The following is a 25074-nucleotide window of genomic DNA, read 5'->3' on the forward strand; positions in this document are numbered from 1 at the left end:
GGGGTAATAAACCGAGCTGTCAACAAGGATGCGGCTAAAGTAGATATTGCTTATCGATGAATTACGCTTGCTCGATGAAATAGTATTATTCATTATATATATCATATTTTTTAATAGCCGTGGCGGTGTGCGCCCGCTAGGTGGGCTCTTTGGGGTAGCCTGTTGTTATCTACAGCAACAATTCCGTCTATATATTGGCACCGAATGTGTTAAGATTTGACGTTTCGATCAAATCTCGAGTCACTATTTAAATGAACAAATTGCCACCAAATGTCCGATTTATAATCATACACACAGGAGTCGTCAACACTAAGGTTCAACATGTGCATTTTAATTCACTGCTATCATTTTGAACCTCAGCATATTACGGCCTGTGGTGAATTGCGCCAGAAACTATTTTGTTAACACACTACGTTACGTAAGATACGTCCAATTCAATCGTTTTACAATTCTATTTTCAAAGATTGCCCCTGCGATCTAAATAATTGCACCGCTTAGCACCGCATCGCGGATTAATGGGTCAGCCGTCCACCGCCCGCGTCATAAGTCACCAGTCCGCGGCGCCTAAACGAGTAATTGACGTTATAAATGACCACTCGGCCCGTGCAAGCTACGCGAATTAATTACCGGACAGCAGGAATGTCTACGAGGTAAGCAATAGATAAGTTATCAACTCGAGTAACGGCCTTTATTTGTATGCTTTTTCTTTGAAGTTTTTTTTTGTGTACCGTAAAACGGGGTCAACAGAAATCGCGGGGTGAATAGAGAAATTTTGAACTTTTTCTTTCAAGTTGTTATATTTAAAAACGTACATCTCTAAAATTAGATTTTTTGGAACGCGTATATAGTAGACTATTTATTCTCTACATTGATATCAAAAGAACTTAATCAAACTGCCTAAAAGTTAGACTTTTTTGACTCTAAAGTAAGGTCTCGCCAAGGTAAGAAATGAAGCCTGTCTGAACTTTGTTCTAGCGGTAAATTTTATGACATTAACTAAGTAAAAGTTAGCTAACCTGGTAATATAGTATCTGTAGTACCTAAGTAATAAATAATATCACAAATTTTCTTTATAAAGAAGCATTTTTCAAAAAACTAATAACAAGCAATTTTACGTGATAAAGGGGTCAGTGGAGACGCATATGGGGTGAATAGTTACGCCATAGGGGTGATTAGATACAACAAAGGGGTGTAAAGACACGCCTTGGGGGTTAAAAGACACGAAAAAATAATTTTGTGTGAAATAGCTGTTTAATAGATGTATATACCCAATATACCCATTACCCATTTGCCAATAGAGTATCAACATAATAATGACCAAATTCGATGCCTATGACAACTAAAACTTAATATTCCTATTCACCCCTATCTTGTGTCTATTACGACCCCGTTTTAGGTAAGGACAAAACAGGTAGTTTTCTTTGATTTTCTCTGAATTGGGTAGGTAAAAATTTATTTCACAAATGCAAAATTGAAGAACTAACCAAGACTCAAAAAATGATATGAAATTTTTTACTTTCATCATTTGGATTATTGGCGAAAATCGTCCTTGAAGTTGAAAATCACCCCGTTTTACGGTTTATTACTTTAAGTTACATTTTTGAACAATACGTTTTTCTGTATACCCATGCAGCGCTGAGAAGATGAATGAGCACCATAACAAGATTTCAACATAGTACATAGTTCGTTTTAGTTCAAGACACGGCAACAATTTGAACAGCGTACACTGTTTTTTTCTGAAACTCTGAAAATCTGCGCATTAGCGTTTCAATTGAATAGTGAAATAACTGAACGGAAATAATTGAACGGAATAGTGAATGAAATACAATATCACGAAAGTCCATTTACGTCACTACCGCATTTAGGGGTTAACGTAGAAAGCTTTGCATGTAACAGTCAAGTCGATGCAGATAATTGACAGATTGAGTGAGAATGCCCCAGCAGTTCTCGCCATTCTCCCCTCCAAGCCTCCAACTATTGAAACTAGCCCTGTCCCTTTCAAACGCATGAGCGCGATAGTGATAACAACTAAAACCCATGTGTTGTTGGATATTCAATGTTGAACAATAATGATCTCTCTCTCGTGTGCTTTTTGAAGGCTCGTACTAAATTTCCTGATATAAACGGAAGGAAATAACGTCCTGTTTAGAATGACACACGTTATTGAATACGATTTTTCAACAATAATGCGTTCCATTTTGAGTGCTCATTTTGTTGGTGTGGGGGCGTCAGATCTTCAAAGAACTCAGTTGGTTAAGGTGATCGAACCAGTGTTCTGTGAGATCGGAAGTGAAGTTCTATTTTCGTGCTTGATGCGGGGATTTTAAAATTTTTGCCTTTCAATTAGAAGTTTCCTACTTGATGAAGATTTTTTTTAGATACTCAAATAAACTTTGTTTACTCCGAAAGCAAACGTATCTACATGATGCGCGAGCCTTAATATTTGATATTAAATCTTGAAACAATTTAGACGGATAGAATAATGTAAAATGAATGAATTTATAATATTATAGGTACCAACGTTTTGAGCCCTTTATTGGCAGTCGTGGAAAAAGTGTACATAAATTAACTACAAATTTTGACAATTACATAACATTATGTCATTGTAATGTGTTGACTTTACTCCATCATTTACGCTGTAATTAATTATTTTACTATTATTTTCGAGGCTATAACGTTTTGCTTGAAAAGTATTTTATTATTCCAACCGCTGCCACCTACCCCATGGAAGATTAACCTTTGCAAATTCGACAGGCAAAATTCATTGCACCACCATAGTCCCCTCGGAGTGTTTTGTTTAGAAATATTGTTTTGGGACACGTGTGGATTCCATTTACAGTAAGTACAATAAACAAAGGACATAAGTTACATTATATTCTTTGCAAAAGACACCCTTATTTTGTGTGACAGGGATCGCTTACATTTTATGTGCATCTACAACCATTCTAATGGGTAGGCCATAAAATATACTTTAGGGTGCATCGAGTGTACTGTAGAACGATACGCGCTGAACTTCAACATTGGATTAGAAGGGCGTTGATACTCGTATTAGAATAGCTGAAGTGTTGTTCGTTAATAATTTACTATTTTAATCCTTGTATTAGAGAAAAAATATTGTCTTTCAAATATGTACATATATAATTATTGAATTTAGATGAATGGTAAGAACCCTTGTAACTAGTACTTATAGGTTACCATATAACTTAACACATTCACTGCCCCCAACGCACATGTGCGTTCAGCGTCATATAAATTTGTTCCTAGGCCACGCCCCCTGGCAGTGAATGCGTTAAAGTGTACCTACTTACTTTATTTAAGAAATAATACTTATTGTTAAATGAAAAATGTTATTTCATTTACTCAGACAGGACTAAATTATAACAGGCAGTTTTTATTCATAAGTCATAACTCATAACTCAATATTTCGACGCTTAATTTCATTTCGATGTCATACTTTCCTAATCATACCTGGTAACTCCCGCCTGTCCTCAGCTTTATTTCATGGCGAAAATGAAAAATGAAGCATTGTTATGTAAAACCGTGGGGTGGTACTATAAGAGGTGTATAAATTTGAAAATTATTCCTAAAGTGGGCAGATTCGCTTTTATCATTGCGAGTGTTTTTTGTGCTTTACTCCATTGTCTGGCATTTTTGTCAGACTTTGTGCGGAGGAAATTATGGTCGCTGTTATTATTAATCGATGGCAGCATAAAATGGGAAATGTCTTATTACTTACTTGAAATTATTCATCTTGGCAATATATAGCGTTTTTGTACTCGTAGATGTTTGTGAATGTACACAAAAACGTTGAATTACACGATTTTTACGCGAAATAGGATACGATTCTCAGCAATAAGTACGAGGGAGATGCTAAATGACATGATTCTCGATGCATTTCGAGTGCACCAATCAGCGTGAGCGATCTTATCATATCAATATCAAAGCCTAAAATAAATAAAACCATAAAAAAAATTAAAACCAAAATACCGCTCACGGTAAAGGTATCAAACTCAAACTCAATGTACTGTTATTTTAGTTATTTTTCTGCCCTCCGGCCGCAAAGCGTCAAGTTTTGGCCCGCTCAGCCTCAGATCACATGACTCGACTCGCCTCACCCTACAATTATATGTGATTTGCAGTGATCGTTAATTTTCCAGCAATATTGGTGCAGCATAGTAAAAATAAAGGATTTTCTTGAAAAAAATTCTAGGGAGAGGATTGGTTAAGGTTAATATTACTGTTATTAACCCTAATTATCTATTCCACCTAGAGCAGGGCATACAGATGCTTTTAATCAACAATGCTACACCAATATTGCTGGAAAATTAACGATCACTGTGATCTGGCACATTTCTTACTTTACTGCCACTGCGGACCACTAATACCCATGGGTGGAATTTAAACACTTGTATGAGTTTTCTTGATGAATAGATGTATAATAATTCTAGGAATTATATAAAAATATATCGAATAAAATTTCGTTCCGTGTATAGGTAAACGGATGATAACAGAGTACAAGGTAGGTATATATGAATAATATAGGTATATGAACCTATTTACATCACAAACGTTTGTGAACACGGGCTGTCTCAACAAACATGTTATTCGATTAGTTGAATAAGTATCCGATCAAAGGTATACTTTTATTACATTTTTTTTTCTATGTCAGCTCATTTTAATTTATCTACCGAGCCATGCTATTTAATAGTTAAGAGTCACACGAACCAAGCCGCCCCCATACATTCGAAGCTGCGCTCTCATCTATAAAACGACTCGCTATTATGACATGGGACTTGGCATGGATATTCAAGTAACATATTATTATATCTATGTTTGGTACTAGTGGTAGTAAGTGGCGGTAGTTGACCCTGTAAACAGAATTCTTATCTTCTTAATTCAGTTATCTCTGCAGCTAACTGTATAATATTTTCTTTGATTTCACCATTTTTAGTGTCCCGCACCCAAAGGGTAAAAACGGAACCCTAATACTAAGACTCCACTGTCCGTCCGTCCGTCCGTCTGTCTGTCTGTCTGTCACCAGGCTGTAACTCATGAACCGTGATAGCTAGACAGTAGAAATTTTCACAGATGATGTATTTCTGTTGCCGCTACAACTACAAAAAAACTACTGAAAAAAAACATCAGGCCACTTAACTACTATTTTAATATTTTGTGAAACCGTAAAATGACTGAGTTCTAGTTATGACTGAGTTTTTCTACACTTCACGATGCTTTAATACACGAGCTGTTTGGAATGCCCCCTGTCTCTCATGCTTCCCATATGCCTTACAAGGCTGTAGTATAGAGTACCTATACACGTTGAGTTAATGATGTAAGAAATATGAGAACGCTTCCGCACCCTCCAATATTGCTAGAACGATGCAGTGCAGCGTTTCGACACGGAGTAGTAACTAGTGGATGGTGCATCATAGTTTGCGGATATTTTGTAATGCCACAGTTGCCACACATTGACTTCGCGCTTGCATAGTTATGTTGAGAAAAGAGATGCTAGCAGCGCAAAATACGAAGACAATAAGTAAATGTGTGTATGAGATTCAAAAATTCATCATCAAATAAAAAAGTAAAAGTACGAATATAAAACTAGTTACGAAACCGGCGGACTGCGATTGTAGTCCTGCTAAGGTAGTTTCTGACGTTTTATAAATTTATATATCTCTAATTTCCAAGCCTTCTTGCGTAGTAAAAACTAGGTAGATTGAGTGTTCCAACATCTTGGACAATGTATATAGACATATAAGTTACATATTTGACATGTTATTACTGTATCTACTTGCATTATTACATTGCAGATCGCGCTGCGCTTTATTAATACAACGAGCGTCTCAGGATGAAAATTTGCGGCGCCGATACAATTTGCTAGTGATTCTGTGCTCGAGTTCGGGTTGCAGCATTATAAGGTTGCCTGCAAATAGGTAGTTATTTCCAATTTAATTGATTTTTTTTATGGCTTCGAACTTAGTTATAATGTACCAAACGACTTAATTATGTACAAATCAATTCGTAGCACGCTTCGTGATTTCTTTATTCGGGGTTTTAATGGCATTATAATTACCTATATAGCTTACTGCAATTATTATATTTTACTCTTTGCTCTGACATTCTAATCTGTAATGAAACTAATGAATTTTTATTATTCTTGTGATTGTTTTATTATAATTTTTGTTGAATGTATTGTGCACATATGCATGCATTTTAAGTATGTTTTATTGCAAATAAAGTGATTGATTGATTGATTAAGGGGCGGATGCGTTTTGGATATCACTTGTCAAACACTCTATCTTACTTAGGTACCTACGTATTTGGCCGTCAAGTACCTTTTTTATGTAAAATTATAAGTAAAGTGGAATGCGTTGACATTTTAAAGATTAAAACGAAATAATTACTCAAGTGCACATAACACATAAATACATAACACAAATCGACACCAGCCAAGGTCCAAAGTTAACCATGTTAACAAATTAGTGTAATTATGTTGGTCGGTCCGCGGGGTGTAATTTTCGTTGTACGGACCCTTGTGAAACCGTACACTGCGAGGGGACCGCGCCCCAACAACCACCTAATATGGTTGCGAGCGGTTCAACTGATTTTTATGAATCACTATACGAAATCAAGTTTGCTACTTCCAAGTTATACGACTATTTTATCTTTACACTCATTGGTATATCGTACCAACCCACAGACAAAACATCCTCCAGACTTAGCATAGCCGCGCTACCCCCTCTGCCACGCATACGGTAATTTTACTCCATGTTCGAGTCGAAAGTGTCTTTGTGTGACGTCCGTGAACTCGTTCGTCGTTTGAACGGACCAATCACGGCACGGGATCTCGCTCACCTCGTCCCGCGCACCCTCGCATTTTTGGCATCATCGGTTGCATGAAATAATTAGTCTAAACTCGGTCTAGAGGATTCGTAGTCTATGTACCAACCATAATGTATTGACATAACTAGTAGAGGAGGTGTAAAAAGACAGAACAAAGTAATAGGGAGTATTACTGCAATGTTCTGCCGCCAGAGTGCAGCATTAGTGCATAGTAAACCATAGAGTAACTTATACATACTACGGTTCTTTTATTTTAGCATTAGAAAAAAGGTAAACAAACTTGACGTGTATTTTTATTGAAAAACACTTTTGAAAAATAAGTCACGGAAATATGAAACAATTATGAATCATATACGATTATTTACATTATTTTGCTTTCATAAGTAATTTAAATTTTTAAAAATCGTTTTTCAATTAACAGACGCGTCAAGATCACGCCCTGTGATTGTGCTAGCCCTCTACGCAGAGTTTTGCGTAATATTCCCTATTAAAAAAACATTTAAAAGTTAAATCATAGAGATATTAAGAGCAGCACTTGGTGTAATTTTCAATTATAATTATAAAATAACTAAACTATTCCATCAAAAAACCTTAAAAAACTGACAGGTAAAGTTAAATTAACTCATAAGATAAAACAAACTTTTTTTTAGGAGTATTTTAATATTTAACGTTAGTTCGTTATAACGATCTAAGATAATTTTATTTTCTCACCGTCTATAGTCTAGAGGTGAAATAATATCTCCAAGGTTAGTATGCCTTTTTCTAATTTAATACCCGCTTTGTCCGAAAGTATTTATTTTAGTTGTATTAAATGTAAATAATAGTACAGTCACCTGCAAAAATATGTTACACAACAAAGGCCGCAAAAATATTTGACACGATCTTTTTGTAGAGCCATAAGAGCGTGTCACATATTTTTGCGGCCTTCGAAGAGTAATATATTATTGCAGGTGACTGTACATATTTATACTCGTAAGTAGTTAGAAATACTAGCGACTAATACCTATTATTACTATGTATTAATACATACATAAATATATTCGACTGTTGTTAAAGCCGACTTTGTAATTTTAATCCGTTTGTAATAAATGTAGGGATAACTGTTTCCCTTCGACATATTAGTGCTCTGTTTCTAAAGTTTGTGCGGAAAGAGAAGACTCGTGAAATGTATGGGGCTCAATTTTCACAACTTTTATTTTAATGTGGGACCAAACCCGAAAAGAATTTGACTTACATATTGAAAAACAAGACCTATTTCAGAAAACTTTGTATGACATTTTAGTCTTTAAATGCCTTCAAGAATACATCTTCTATTGTGAACGAGAAGTATAGTAAATAAAAATAATAATAGTCCCTATATTTAGATTAGATATTCAATACAAATTTCCAAAAGAAATAATATTAAGTATCTAACCGACCTAAGAACGAGATACTACTGATTCTACGAAAATTAGATAAATAATTCTTACTGATATTGTGCATAATCACTCTCGGAGGTAAATGCTACTGTATAGTATGGCATCCACCTGGAACAAAAGAAATAACACATTAGGTATATTTATTTACATACAAGATATGTACAGTAGTACTACTAAACGAAATTAATAACTAGCTTAAATCTAAAATAGGCCCCTGAGGCATTGTACCAAGGATGCTGGCGGCATTTCCTCGCTGTATCGCACAAAGCTGATTCGTTGTGCGAGGTAGCCGATACAGCTCTTCGGTCACCAGTTACGTCAGCCAGACGCTTCGCGATTTCTGCGAACAACTTGTGCGCGCTGGGACCCCATGGACCTAGAGTTTCATCTAGGTATTTAGGTACGTTTGGGTAAAATGTACATACAAAGAAAAATATTCAAACGCCTGATTTTAAGTAAATATAAGTTTGTGTGCGTTACTCATTCGTCTTTAGTATTCGTAGTTTAGGCTCTTGGGTCGTTGGTTAATTATTTTATATCTCCGTGTGCCTTCACGTTTAACTTCCGACAGCTCAACACTAGCCTGTTTTGCAGTCATTAAGTCGACACGGTGGGGATTAATGAATTATTAATGATAAGTCGCCATGTTGCTTTCGTATTCGGTTTAATTTTCATTTGATTGTGTTTGCCGTCGTTTGCGGATGCCGGCTTGTTTGAGCCTTCCAATTTACTAATTCTGCTGGTTAATTACGAATACACCTATATTAGCAGTGTGCGCCTGAATGAGAGCGTTAATTACGTTCGATTGATATCAAAGTAACTTTGATAAAATTTTCAATGTTAATATAAAATATACGACAGTATTTTTAAAACTAAAGTCAGAATATCTGGCCATGAAGGATAAAGTTAACACTGTGTCGACTAAGCTGATGATATTACTAATCTACGATAGAAAACTAGAAGGTTAGGATCAGTCGTTCGTCTATATAATAATATAATTCAACCCGGTACCAGTTCCACCGTTCCCACGAGAAAAGGTAAAATAGTGCTCGCAATAACTCAGCATCTGAAGATTTGCGGAAATTTATAAGCGTTCCGGTGATAAATCTAAATTCACTTTTTAAACGCGCTTATATATCACCCCTATGTTAGGTTAAAATTTGTTGGACAAGAATATTTTTTTAGTAAGGAAAATACATTAAGTAAGTCTTAACAGATATTTTCTTAGATATTAGGGAAGACAGAAGGCTCTTAAGTTATGCAGAGTTACTCGTAGTTAACTTAAGCAAATAATTAACTAGGTATTTCTTTTTTTCTGCATTTCTTTGAGAAAATCAAAACGTAACTCGATATGAAGAATAAAGATAGATTTTCGGGCTGCTGTAGTAATGTACTCTAAAAAATAAGATTAAGTCAGGAGGAAGTTAAACAACAAATCAGAAAGTTTTAATGTACTTGAGTATTTCAGACACACAGATACAAATGAGGGCATTGTAATAAAAAATATTTACACCCGCCGCATTAAAACTCTCTTGGAGAAAGTTAGGGCCGTTATTTATAATTTTTCACGTGGAAAAATACCAGACCACCGAATGGGACGGTTCTTTGGGAAAATTTATTATGATCTATTGATTCTCTCCTGTTCATAAAGATTCCTCCGGCCCCCTCGCGAAAGTTTGCCAAGTCGGAATTATGTCGAGTTTGCTCCCTCGTATAAAAGTTATTTTACTACTCTTCTAAAAGTTTAAGTAAGGCTTGAGGATGGGCAAATAAAAATTGGTCGCTTGTGCGTGGGAGCAATGTCACTTGAGTATGATGATGATTTTCGGTTCCATTCCGAAATAGGTATATGTGAAAATTTTCAAGGTGATTTTTTCGTTTAAACGTTAATCTGTCGAATGAAAGGCATTGTTTCTTTTATGCAGTGCGGCTAACTACTGAATCCTTTACGAGTAAGTAGAAACAGGCCAGTTTAAGGGCCACCCCACACTAGCGTCTCCTGAGCGTCGGCGTCTAGTCAACTGTATGGCTGCTGCTCGCCGCAATGTTGACGCAACTGCGCAGTAACGCTATTTTCCATAGCGCTATAGTGTGGCGTGGCTCTAAAAAGCAATATTACCATTCTATTTATATGGTTCAAATTCAAGTAACAAGTCATTCGGAGATAACACGTTTGGGTAACGTAGGACGATCGACTGCCCACATTCAGGTAAAAATATTTGGAGATAACAAAATGTGTTAAATGTTGTGTGTGTGTGTGTGTGTGTCATGTATTTGTTTTTTTAAAGGCTTGTTCTAGAGATTCGGTAGCAAACTGCGCTATATACAAAAATAATACCCTTTGCTTAATAGATTATGGTTCAAGCCAAAAACACCTCAGAAAATATCTACTTGAAGATGATGATTGCACTGAGGTGCAATACACAGGTGAAATGTTGTCATAATGTTTATATTGTTTCAAACGCCTTTTTAGAAAAAAGCGCTGGTGGCCTAGCGGTAAGAGTGTGCGACTTTCAATCCGGGTTGGCGGGTTTAAACACCGGCTCGTATCAATGAGTTTTTCGGAACTTATGTAGGAAATATCGTTTGATATTTGCCAGTATCTTTTCGGTGAAGGAAAACATCGCGAGGAAACTGGACTAATCACAATAAGGCTTAGTTTACCCTCTGGGTTGGACGCTTTCGTAAAAACTAGTGCCTCAATTAATAGCAACCATATAGTCTTCATCAATTCTTTGGATTAGTTGCGAAGCGGACCGCAGGCTCCCATGAGCCGTGGCAGAAAGCCGGGAAGTCAAGGAAGATGACGACTTTTTTGAAAAAAAAAAATAGTATGAGAAGAAACAGTAAGTGTTTTTAAAGAAACTAGGTTTTTGGTGAGGTCCTTAAAAAAAAAACGATCAAGTGCGAGTCGGACTTGCGTTCCAAGGGTCCCGTACATTACCCAATTTTTAACAATGTATTTTTTTATGTGGAACGTAAATGAAATGTCTTTAAAAAACCCGTAGTGGTCGGATCAAAAACTAATTAATTATGTCCGACTCACGCTTGACTGCATATTTCTAATAGGTTATTCTGACATCTATAGGTAATGAACTATTTTGTATATTAAAAAAAAAATAGACTCAGTAGTTTCGGAGATAGAGGGGAGGGGGGAGGGGAATGGTCGGACAGATAGAGAGACAGACAGACACACGAGTGATCCTATAAGGGTTCCATTTTTTCCTTTTGAGGTACGGAACCCTAATAAATGTATGTATATACCATATGCACATTGGATATATGTAGGTGTATCCAAATTATAATTCTCCAATGCAAACAATACACAATGAAAAAATGTTTAGTCATATGATTAATGATAATAAATAGTAATAGATATGCATACAATAAGGACGGCTGTGATAAATAGGTAGATAAAGAAATGAACACGTTGAAGACTAAAAACCTAAATAGATTTTCAATAACTAAAAACTTCATTATTTTTAGGTAGGTACACAACTTCATGAATGTAAAATGATGAAACGCTAGTACTAAACTGTGTATTCATGCAAAATGCAACTTACGTAAATAATAGTGGAAAGTTTGCAACCACGATGAAGACAGCTTTCACAGCGGAAAATAAGACAAAATCATAAATCATTTAACTGAACATTAGCAATTTAAATGACCTCTTTAATAACTATTACCTCCCAAATTTCAGGTTTGTGAGGATTGGGTAGCGAATTTTAAGATGAAATGAACGACTTAACCCCTTATTCATAAAACTTTACGGGCCTGATCTAGTTAAATTATGTTTTTTCTCTTTCTGTAATACATAAGATAAGTCAAATTGACAGATAAAGACAAACGAATCATAGCAAATTCGGACGACTAACGCGTTTATGAATAACGCCATATTATATAATAGTTGATAAGTTCTGTGGTGTGTGCTGGACTGCTGGTGGGGTGTGTGGTGGACTGTTGGTGGGGTGTGTGGTTTTGACTAAGCAAATATAATGCACGCAGAAAAATACACAGATAAGACCGTAATGGAGTCTTATTCGTCTACATTTAATTGATTCCACTGTGTTACGAAGATTAATCACATAAAGCTTTAGATTACGTGAACATGCTTGCATGCATTAAATTAGTTAAAAATGGGCTAATCTTTTTACACGATGAAATCGACTAAATTGAGACTAGTTACAGTTCTTAGGTACTATATCATAAACATATCATTATCATATATACCTATATCATTTTTGCTATTCACCTTTAGGACCAAGCTTTTCACTTATTACATTGTTATAAACGTGTTTATGCTCATTATCAAGTTATCAAACCCACTGACAAATAATATTACTCGGGGCTAACTTTATCAGCCAGTCGTCATGGCGTCCAATTTCCAGCCGGTATTCGATATCCGCATACCTGGAAAATCGACAAATTACTTTCATAAACTCGTATGCTATTTAAACTTGTTATTGGAATAGTGTCCTTACGTTGTCTAAATTAAGATTGTAATTTCAATTCAGTGTAAAAAGCGATATACGCCATTCAGAAATTAAGCCGTTCAAATACCTATAAGCCGCACGAATACAATAATCGTTTCATAATCCAGTTACATTTCAATTCACGCACAACCCTAGCAACCCGGTCGAACGCTTAAATTATGCTAAATTGGATTTTATTCAATGATGATTAAAATTTTGTTCGCGTGTTCTGGGTAGTTAATCAGGATTTAATTCAAAGTGAAAGGGTTTTGTTGCCTGTACTAATTATATTATTAATAAAATAATAATAATAATTCAGCCTATATACGTCCCACTGCTGGGCACAGGCCTCCTCTCATGCGCGAGAGGGCTTGGGCTATAGTCCCCACGCTAGCCCAATGCGGATTGGGGACTTCACATACACCTTTGAATTTTATCGCAGATGTATGCAGGTTTCCTCACGATGTTTCCCTTCACCGAAAAGCTAATGGTAAATATTAAATGATATTTCGTAGATAAAATAATAAAATTATTTTGGTGAATGTTTAGTATCAACACGTTTGGTTCTCCTGACCACCGAAGGATTATAATTTATAATATATTTGGATGGAGTATTCCTATTTCATATCCATACCTATATTAAAAGAACTACGAACTCTCCAGTTGCCCCTCGATTGTTTCAACACTTTCCACCAATCCCGTGAGCGTTGGCAACTCGTTGCGAATAATTAAATTCCGTCGCCGTGGCATTTCGTTATTCCGTTATTATTATTTATTAGTCCGAGTCACCGGGGAAACGTGGTTGAGTTTTATGTACATTTTCATTTGCACTATTCTTGGCTTAGATTTTAATACGGATTATTTGACCTACTTACTAAATTAAAACAAGCACATATGGGTAAATCATTCATTTTCACTATTTTTATTATTATTAAGAAAAACTAATAAGTCGTTCTTATGTTAAGTTTCTAATAAGAAAGGCTCGAAAAAACACACGTCTTTTTGAAAATAAGCCTGTTCCGTATAACAGAGACTTTCTTAAACCAATGTCAACGATTAAATATGTCCCAATGAATGTGAGTCCTAAATTATGGTTATGTTTTCAAAACGACGGGCTTTTTTTCGAGACTTGACGATTAGGCAGCATGTTTATTTTGTATATAAAGAAATATTAGGGGACATCTTACACAGATCAACCTAGCCCCAAACTAAGCAAAGCTTGTACTATGGGTGCTAGGCGACGATATACGTACTTATATAGATAAATACATTGAAAACACCTATGACCTAGGAACAAATATTTGTGTTCATCACACAAATAAATGCCCTTACCGGGATTCGAACCCAGGACCACCGGCTTCAGAGGCAGGGTCAATAAGTATCCACTAGCCGTGACTGGTCATCAAAATATCTTAGGCATGTTTGGGTAGATTTGTAAATAATGTTTTACCTATTAATTAATATAATGTATAATTTAAAACATCACACTAAGAACGATCATTAAAACAACACATCTCGGTCCGGTGTCGAAATAGTTTTCGAGTCCCGAAATGTGACCATGAGTACCCGGAAGTTGCCGGACAGACCCAAGTGCTGAACTTCACCCGTTTGGAGGACTTGTGTTAGAAGCGTTCATATACCCCAGTGGAAGTTTATTTGAAAATTTATTGGGGTACCCATAGAATATCAAATTTAGTACCGTCTATAGTTACAGTTTACATTAGTGCATATACATATTATATAACTCACATTAGAACACACTTGCTGTTTAGCATCCAATAAGAGTTACATTACGTAGAAAATAAAATAAGAATGAAGCTATAAATAAAGGCATCACTTGACCGACTCGACGGAATTGTACAAGTACATATATGAGACTATGAGACCAGTATATTATGAGAGTAACGCAGTGTACTATCCAAGTAGGAGTAAGTAGGACGACGCTATAATAGTCTCACGTCAGGACAAATGCACGTTATTTTCAATAAAATCCCGGTTCGCCTGCTTCTTCTTATTTGTCCGTCGCTAGCCGTCGGCGACTCGATTGAACCTTAACATATCCATGCCCGTACCTTTAAGACTACCATCACGAACCCTCGAGCCATGCACAGCGATGTAATAAAATCCTTTCAAATGGTACCTTGAGAAAGACGTCATATTGATGGCGTTCTATTTGCTCAACACGCTTCGGGCCTCAACGGATAGCAGCAGGGATTTTTATTTTATAAAATAGAGATTTGAATGTTATGTTATGTGTTTATGAAGATACTTATTACTTTATCCGTAAAATAGTATGTTATATTGGTGGACAAGCATGAATGCAATACGCTGCATTCATGCTTGTCCACCGTTGATGTTTATATGGAAATAATTATCATAAAAGACTTGTCTTTATTCTTCAGAAATGTTAAATATTTAATTTAACATTGAAACAATGGTTGTACCTAATTGTGAAAGCACAGCATGTGGCATCTGCCTGTGTACACTAACTAATTGGAATTATCTCGAAGAATAATATTAAAACATTTTAATTTAGAAGTGAACCGGCTCATTACGCCAGCGCGATTGTATTTCAAGTCAACAAAACGTCTAATGAAACAAAAGGCTATTCTTACAGTTTGCGAATATAAATTTAATTACAGAACTCCGACCAAGTTTATTACCGTTTAGGAAGAATACTGTGTTACCATGGGTATTTGCATTACCTACACAATATTAAAAATCGTAAGATTGTAAATCAGAGCCACACTGTTATTATTATTAACCAATTTCATTATTGCGGTCGATAAGAAAGCACTGTGTGTCTCTGGACACAGTGATCGTGCAATGTACGTTTTGTGAAAAGTACCTGTCGCTGTGAAAATTAGTTTTGAGAAGGTTTTGACACATCTTTTAGCAATAGATTTGATTTAGTTTGATTTGATGTGATTAATTTATTTCATAATAATAAATTACGGTATAAATTATGCTATGTCAATCTACACGAATTTATATTCTGAACGTCGGTATATTAAGTACAATTTAAATGTCAAAAATGGAAAGAATACAAAATATAAATAATTTATATTATTAATATGACATTAAAAGGTATCGCGACTTGAATGGATCAGGTTTAAAATACCCAAAACCTCTTCATCAACATGAAATTATTCATATTGGTAAAGTGAACCATCAACAAATTCCCATCCCAACGAAAAAATACTGTACCTAAGGATAGTTACATTAAACGGAAGAGCTTCTTCCTAATAATTATATTGAATATTACAATTTATTTAATGACCAGGAAGGCAGTTGTATAACTGGTGCTACTGTATCCAGTGATCTTCAAAACAGTAATATTGGTAAGTGGTGGAAATTATACATAAATTAAATTATATGGCGTTTCACCAAGTAAAAATTAAAACACAAATTTATTTATGCTTGAAATTTAATTGATTATACACACATTGTTTGACGAAACGCATTTGTTTAACTCAACTGTCACTCCGTAAGTGCTAATTGCCAAGATGCCAAGATAACAAGTTACAAGAAAACACTTCGTCATGTCACTGACAAAGCGTCTCGTATTCACACGTTAAATTAAAACGTTATGCTGTAAATAAATCTCATCACGCACACTATCTTAACGAATAAACGACTATCAGCATTAAGTTATAAGGTTCAATTTTGAAATGTGCGGTGGATTGAGATACGCGAATGTTATACTGTTTCTGTTTGCGGGGTAACTGCAAACGACAGTCGTTACGTCGTGGTAAACGTCCTCCACTTATTGTATACTTAAGTCATTTTAACGCGAGTCAAGTTACTACACATGAAAGGTGATAGCCGTTGAAAAACTTGAATAGTTTTTATCAGCCACACATACCACTTCGAATATGATATATATTATACATGTTGTCATCAATAACAAAAAGTCCATATCATCGCAGAATTCACCAAAAATATTACGTTTCACTGAATATATAATACCAATTTTTTTTCTGAATCAGTGGTGATATAGCCATTTTATATTATTACTTTTACCTGTAGATTAACTGTCTTAAACTTGAAATCTAAAAATTTAGCTTATAATGAAATTATAGTGTTTAGGTACTCCATCAAACTTTAGAGAGTTCGCAGCGAGATTCCGAGGTTGCACCGCAACTATGCAAATTATGGTGTCAAAGTTTGGTAAAGTAACATAGGCCTCGCCGATATGGCGTAGCGTCGTAGTATATAAACTGTAGCTGTGAGCACCCGCGGCTCGTAGCACCTGCTACGATACTTGCATAACAAGTCGGCTTGATTTTGAGATTGTTTTAAAATTCTAAGGAGGATTCATTTGCAATTTCTTCATTAAGCCTTTAAGGGACCGGTGTTGAGGCTGTTTGATTAACCAAGGATTTAGACTTTATGACGTTGAGGATTTAACTTTAATTTTTTTTTTTGTTTAGGTTTATAATTATAGTTTCTATAACAGTGAAATTATTAAAAAAATGTCTGTTCTACATGGGGTAAACTACGCGCTTTAGGCCTAAGATACACATGTAAGTTTTACTTACGTAAGACACACACACACACACACACACACACAGTACTGATTAATAAATTTTATTAATACAAAGAATTTTAATTTTTAAAAGCTAATGCATATCTACTTTTAATAACATATTTTATACAATGTTTTTGCTGTAGTGCCATAAACAAAAGAGAATTACCCGTATCGAATTCCAAATACCCAAACCACACTAGAAACAACATCACATAAATTTCAACGCTTTCACATCGACTCCATAAAAACACATACAAAAAAGCAAGTTACCCGATAAATAACCTAAGCCACCCCAATGACACGAGCCAAATTGATATTTAAACAACATTAAATGCTTGTATTAGTAAGCCCTTCAGCATTTCTTTAGTTTATATTTTTCGTATGTTGTTGTAGAAATTTGTACCCTAGTATCTTGAAATAAAGCTGCAATGCCATACATTGTACTTTACAGCACGTTTATAATTAGTAACATTTACTCTGTATTTTAGTAATATTTTGTACTTAAGCTAAATAATAAATATATTTAAATATATGCGGGTGACAGTATTTTGTGCTAACAAAAAAAAGCGACTTTGTAACGTGCATTGGGGTTATTCCAACAGGTTTTTGGTCGAGTTGAAGGTGATGTTCGTTACGAGTATTGGATTCGAAAGTCTAAAGTTATTAATGTTTTCTTACAACTGCTGCTGTTTGTATAATTACGTTATCGTAAAAGGCGGTTTAGATTAATCTCGCTTTCAAATTTATTAATTATTTGGTTTAAACCAGTGTGTGTTTTTCCAGTTAATAGTAGTTTATGCTAAGTTTTTTTTTCTTATTCATTAGCTAGTTTTTATAAAGTACCTTGGTGATTATGCCTAAACGATACACAATTTGAAGAGTTTTATTTAACTAAAGATTTTGATTAAATACTCAAAAACAAAAACATCAATAGTACCGGAGTATGAATTGACGTAGCACTCTCGGCCGTGACTCTCCCCGCACGCACCGCCATAAATCGGCGGTCTCCTGTCGTCCCGACGGCGATAAATCTCACCATTCACTAATACACCGCATTCAAATGTAGCGCTCCTCGTAAGGAAATCCCGTATGCGACTTGAGATTTTCAACCCACGCTTTTCACCTCAAAAGCGGTGCGTAACGTATGGCCACATTTATCTCGCGCGATATTTGGTGAACGAAATAGCACCCCTATACCCGTTTTGTTTGCACGGAATGTTCTTTCAGGCGTTTCATATATTTTTTTGGATTGGAATTGGAAGTGGGCGCGGGATCGTTTAAATGATTGTCTGCGTTCGTGTGAAAAGAATTTGGGTAAAAAGGCTGCTGACATTTAACCGTAAGTTAGTAAATAAAGGTTTTATGCGGACGTTTATATATTTAAGTTCCATGAACCATTTTGACAACATGTAATATAAAAACTTGGACTTTAGTTTCATACATGAAAATAGTACAATGTGCAACATGGGGCGTAAGTTGAATATTGCAAACGAGAGTAAGTTAAATCGCGACGGCTTGCCGGAGCGATTTATAGACTCGAGTTTGCAATATTATTACGCCCCGAGTTACACACAATGTTTTTCATCACACTTGCGATACAAAAATTAAGTATAAAGACAAAAAACTGTTAATTATGGCACTAGAAACTTCATAACTCCCTAGGGAGAACGCTTTTTCTATAACTCCCGCTAAACCTGCGTGCAATTCCACATTTACTGAGCGAGTGTGATGAAAAATTTTTTTTATCAAACTGCACAACGGGATAATGTTTAATAATCGTGAAAGTTAAAAAAAAAATTTTTCTTAAAAATATACATATTTTTTTTACTAAGCATCTCATGTAATGACACTGCAGAATAAACATCAACTCGTTTGAAAAGAAACACTTCAAACCAAAACGCTCCAACATAGCCAATCAATCTGCTTCCACTGCCGCATCGCAGCAAATTTGACAGGGAAAATGGAAACTTTCCATTGCCATTTTGCGCATTCGAAACCAAAACAGCATATATCTTTTATAATCGGTGAGATACTTGTGCTTCTCTTGTTTAGTAACGTCGCATTTCTCGTTTCCAAAGTTAAGGCTCGACTTGTAACTTTACCGTAATAATTTAAGAGGCAAGTTGGGCCTAACGAATATGAAAAAAGGCCCGTTGTCACTTCTCAATTGCCACTTTTTTCTTGTTGTCGAAGTTCTTCGGAGGGGATAAGCAGCCGGCTTTACTTTGCTTTTAAAGGACAGTTCGTGTCTGTTCTGAGAGTTTAGATAATGCTTGAACGAATTGTCGGTGATATTGTTTTGCTTTGTGCAAAATTTTAAAACGAAACAATCATAAAAGGATTACTCAGTATTGGGGGTGCCTGAAGAAAAAATAGAGCTCTTTTGCAAAATTGTAACACCTCTAAATTGAAGTTCTCCTACTGCAATTAAAATAAGCACCATCTTAATTAATATTTTAAATTTTAAGATAATAATATACTATTTAAACATAATTATTGATTATTTTATTTATTTCTATAAAATCAAACAATCTGACATCGTGTAAAAAATTGCTCATTTTAATTAACGTGATTATTCTTAGATCTTGTCGCGCCTTTTACTCTGAAAACGATGGAATCTTGTTCCTTAGTCTCCTAGTACCAGTAAAGACTTCAGGTAGGAGGAAATCTTACGTCTTGACTGCAACTACGGATTTAATTAAAAGAAAGGAGACTTGGCAGCGCTTATTTATAGTCCTGGTCAGAGGTTAAACTAGCATTAATAATGTTGGTTAAAGTATTTAACTTCAGACTAACAGCTACTGAATTCATGTTTTCTTATTTGACGAGATTTAAAATCATGGTGCTAAATTACTTAATAGATGTGTTCAATCATGAGAATAATTATGTAAGTTACTACTGTAATTTTAAGTTGGTTTTATTTATTGTTATATGGCATGTTTTTGTACCATTTATATATGATTAAAATCAACCGGTTAATATTTAAAAATAAAAGTTACTACTAAAATAAAATGCTTTTTATCTATTTATTTATATGAAATTAAATCACAGATAACATGCAAATTTTGGTAAAAAAAATCATTAAACTATTGTTATTTACATAAACGGGACTCAATAGCGAATTAGCTTTAATATTACCTTCGACGTTTCGAGGACGTAATTGTCCCAGTGGTATCAAAGGAAGATTGGCTAAATAAATAAAATTCTGTAAGTATACATATGACCTTTTTGATTTAAGTGTATAATATCTATGCATCACTGTTCCCCAGACGGTGGCGCACCTACTATAATAAAATTTGGATTTGACGATCAGGATTTTGTTGATTGCTGGATGGCCGTGGCATTCAGCTGGTCACGCAATCCGCATACTTCAATTGTTATGTAGCTTATTTAAAAGATATACTCAATAAAAATAAAAATATAGGTATATGTTTGTATTTCTATTGTTATATAACTATAAGATGTATTTATGAGAAATTATGTATGTAAAATGTGTATGTTCTAATATTTTATATCCGTAGACAAACAAAACCAATACAAATGTAGGTATATATAATTATATAGCCAGCATACAAGTTCGCAGTACATTATCTCGCTAGAGGAAAATGCTTCTAATGTCCACCATTACGAGAGCCGATGTAAATGCGTGTCAGCCATTATGTAGCGAACCGTTTTGTGGACTGTTTACTTGTTTGGATAGTTGATGTTGAACATTTCTTTTATGACCCTAATCGAGAAAGAAATCTGCGAGAATTGTTGAATTTATTTTCCAGATTAGTATGGGACACGAGAGTAAGTTTATGTATGTGCGTGTGTGTGTGTATTAACAAAGAGGTTTGTCGTAAGACTTGACATTCCTAGTCTATGCTTGACAACACAGACAAGACATCCTCCAGACTCCAGCATAGTAGCTCTACCCCCTTCTGCCACAAATACGGTAGTTTTACTCCATTTTCGAGTCGAAAGTGTCTTTGTGTGACGTCCGTGTCTTTGAACGGACCAATCACGGCACGGGACCTCGCTCACCTTGTCCCCCCTGCACTCCCATATTTTTGGCAGCATCGGTTTCATGAAATAATTGCTCTAAACTCCGTCTAGAGGATTCCTAGTTCGTCTATGCTTGACAATAACCACTTTATGACTAGGTGAATTTAAATTAAAGTCAAATTTAAATTTGATTCCTCTGGTTGATGAATTAAGCTGGAGTAATGGATGTAAACAAGTGAATACTGTTTGAAACCCGTGCGAAGCCGGGGCGGGTCGCTAGTATAAATAATAACCCTACGATTATTCCGCAGGCACATAATACTAAGCAAAAGTCCACCGTGTTTACCTGAGCGTTGACAATAAAGAAGGAGCAAAAGACTGTCGTTGAGATAACAACCCCTATTAACATTCAGGCTATAGGGTAAACAGAATCAAACTTTTTCAACAGTCATGAATGCTTAGACTGAAATTTTGCTGCGACATTTTGGAACATTAAGTCTTTTATACCTATTTTAGTTGGTCGGTATTCTGGTTGTCACGATCTCAAACTTACGCAAAAAAGTATTGGTGATCCCGATATACACTATTTAATTCATATATATGTACGTGTACTCATAATGACACCCACCTGTAAAATAAGCATAAAATAACAAAGACGAAAAAAACATTTAATAAGCCTGAGTTTTCCTTCACTTTACATTTACCCGTCTTAAACAGAACACTTTCATAATTTAATATTATATTTTTCCTCTATTAAAAGGAATGGGATAGGTAAGAGAACACTCGAAAACGCCGAGAAAATTAGGTTATTATATTTAAAAAAACACCCATTCGACGTTGATACAACGTAAATTCTATTACACAGAAAGGATTAGTTTGAATGAGCTTGAATTTAAGTGCTTTTGACATCAACCTACTGTAGGTACATACTGTGTCTATTTTCGTTTATTTAGTTGTGACTTTCTGACGTTTGTCATTTATTTTGGCAAGCCAGAAAAAGTTATAATTAAGACTAATTTTTAGTTTTATTTCAAATTTTTGCATATCATACTAAAAATGTTGTATTTACTCTCGTGAAGGCTAATAATGAAACTCTCTGGGGTCTCATGCAAAATGACATATCTGGCGCACTTGCATCATATCATAATGTGACGGCCCGATTAGAACTTTAAGATACGTCAAATATTACCGCTAGATACGATAGATTAGATATGTCAATGTCAAAAGTGCGTTTTTGTTTGAAGATAAGTCTTTTAACACTGACACATCTAATCTATATCGTATCTAGCCGTAATATTTGACGTATCTTAAAGTTCGAATCGGGCCGTAGGTCACATAACAGTAGATTTTTTTATAGTAGGATTAATTTCCGGGCCGTAATACTTGAAGGTTTAACAACTGAACATTTTTACCTGGAACAAAGAAACAAAGTCGTTAGGTAGGTACCTAAACGTTTTCTTATAAAATGTTAACTTCATAGGAATGGTAGGTTAAGGTGACATTCGGGTGTCAACTGCAGCTTGCGACATTACTGCAGCCGCGTTGATGCTGCCGCTGGATCCGTCAATTTCCTTAGTAAAATTAGTGACGGATTTAACGTCATAATCGCGGCAGTAATACGGCGGCGAGCGTCACAAAATATATCAAGGATGTTGATAAATACAGCGGCGATATCAACTGCGCCACAGTATTGTCGCAACAGTAATGCAGCTGCAGTTGATATCCGAATGAAACCTTAACTCCGAAAGTTAAACCGCACGACAATTAAAGCGATACAATATTGCAGAGGCGATAACATAAGACATACACGAGTCAGCCAAATCCGGTAATTGCACGAATCCCTACACTTAGGGGATGTACACATTTCAGCGTACGAGAACGTTGAATACTGAATTTGTAGAGCCGTTTCTACACAATACAAAAATCGATTGTTCCTTTGGCTATCTATAAACGGAAAACATGTGTATTAGTAATATGTTAGTTTGGCTGCTAGTTCCGTTCTAATTCTGTCCAAAACTTGTTTAATTATACGATATATGTATATGTCACCGTAAAACCCGTTACCAGTTAAAAATAGTTTTCACAGTATTCTGCCAGAGTCGCAAGATGACGAAAAAAATGAGAAAGAGCGTGTTAAGTTAATATTGACCAAACAGCGTGCGAAGCCCAACGAGCGAAGCGAACATGCCGCCGCAGCAGCTGAGGAGCGCCAGAACCAACTTTAATGTTAACTTAGAAATAAGCTTTTTTATGGTACGAGCATCGTCTTGTGAAAATCAGTTGTCACTGTAGTCAAATTTTGAATAGTTAGTTTTCGCAAAGTGCCTTAGTTTTGACTGAAAAATCCCAATGAAAATTAGTTTTTACCGATGCCTTACGAAAAAATATTTTTAACTAGCGATAACGCGTTTTTACTGAGGCGATACGGAAACTAGTTTTAACTTCGGGTATGGGAAACGCGTTTTCACTAAAAATGGATTTTTATGGTAACATGTATAAATAAGTATTTAAATTTATAAGTTTTTAATTCTATAAACACAGCCCACTTTTATTGATTCATGAGTATAAATCGGTATTGTGATCAACATTCAAATCGAGAGATAAATACATGTTTCTTCTTCATGACATACTTTAATTAGTTAAGATTTCAATATAAGTACGCGACTTCAGCCGAAGAACTCGGTTGCCAACCCTTAGGCCACTCTAACCGCGAACGCTTACAGACAATACAGAACTCCTAATTAACCTGCCACGTTCGCGAGGCGTCGAGCCGCTAATATAATGAAGCCGGCGCTAAACCCGTTTAATATCAAAATAACTCAACTTTTCGACGCGTGGTTGGGTTATCCTGATTTCTGCGATAAACATTAGGACTTAATATTTTTCTTGGTATCATATTCCGATGTAGATCAAGTACATTACAAGGATATGTGCACCGACAGGTTTAACTGTAGCAACTTGGGCCCTCCTTATGTAGATGTTACATTCACAAAACGAAAGCGTGCATTAAATAATAAACGAATAAATTGGGCATAATACACGGATAGACAGATAGACGAACAAACAGATGGACATGACGAAATAACATATAAGGGTTTTTATTTTTGTAATTTTATAAATCCTAAAAAAGAAGCCTGAGCATATCTTGTTTTAAAAGCTATTAAAGTTATTTATAGGTGTAGTGATACCTATTTATAACCGTGTTTAATGCGAATTTATTTTGTTACCTTTATTTCTGACGTTGACGTTGTGCGAAAAGCGATCGAAATCAGGAAATATCCCAGAAATGTTAATATGGAAGATTATTAACTTGGGGACTAGTGATCCAGAAGTTTAAGCCAAAGGATCTATTTTCCGATAGTGTGTGCGGATACAGTGGGTATTGCGTGTCGGGATTAATTATGTGTAGTGGGTGGTTTGAAATTGTGATGTCTACTCCAAACTTTTTCATAGACTTTGCGTCGGGTAGTTACACAAATCTCTGTTTTGACATTTTGTTGGGACATAGGGCTAGTACAGGATAGGAGGGACGTGAGAGTATAAGGTAACAAAATAAATTCGCGATATACCGGGTTACAAACATGTGTTCAAAACGCGAAAGTTTTAAATGTTATGTGTCTGTTATCCAACCTAACGATCCACTGGAATATGATCAGGCGAACAAAAAGCACGCGCAAAAACAAAGTGCACAAAGGCCATTGCACCGGCCTAGAGAAGTGAACCCGGATCGAAATCCAATCAACACGGTTGATCCGGTTCAATCCAGCTCCGATCCGGTATCAGGTATCGACCCGTAGTTGGTATTTACACAATCGAAAGTACT

General features: G+C 35.5%; 1 protein-coding gene across 9 annotated transcripts in view; it reads right to left on the minus strand.

Moving 5' to 3' along the window:
- LOC134791730 (CUGBP Elav-like family member 1-A) overlaps positions 1-25074 on the minus strand; it is a 386209-nt gene that overhangs the window by 187301 nt on the left and 173834 nt on the right. For 7 of the 9 annotated variants that reach the window (XM_063762886.1, XM_063762859.1, XM_063762902.1 and 4 more), the window contains one exon: positions 8313-8369. The exons of the other annotated variants lie outside the window; for them this stretch is intronic. In XM_063762886.1, coding sequence (XP_063618956.1) covers positions 8313-8369 — 57 coding nt within the window. The remainder of the gene's footprint in view (positions 1-8312; positions 8370-25074) is intronic. 9 annotated transcript variants of the gene reach the window in all.

This window comes from Cydia splendana, chromosome 1 (assembly GCF_910591565.1).
Source record: "Cydia splendana chromosome 1, ilCydSple1.2, whole genome shotgun sequence".
Taxonomy (NCBI): Eukaryota; Metazoa; Arthropoda; class Insecta; order Lepidoptera; family Tortricidae; genus Cydia; species Cydia splendana.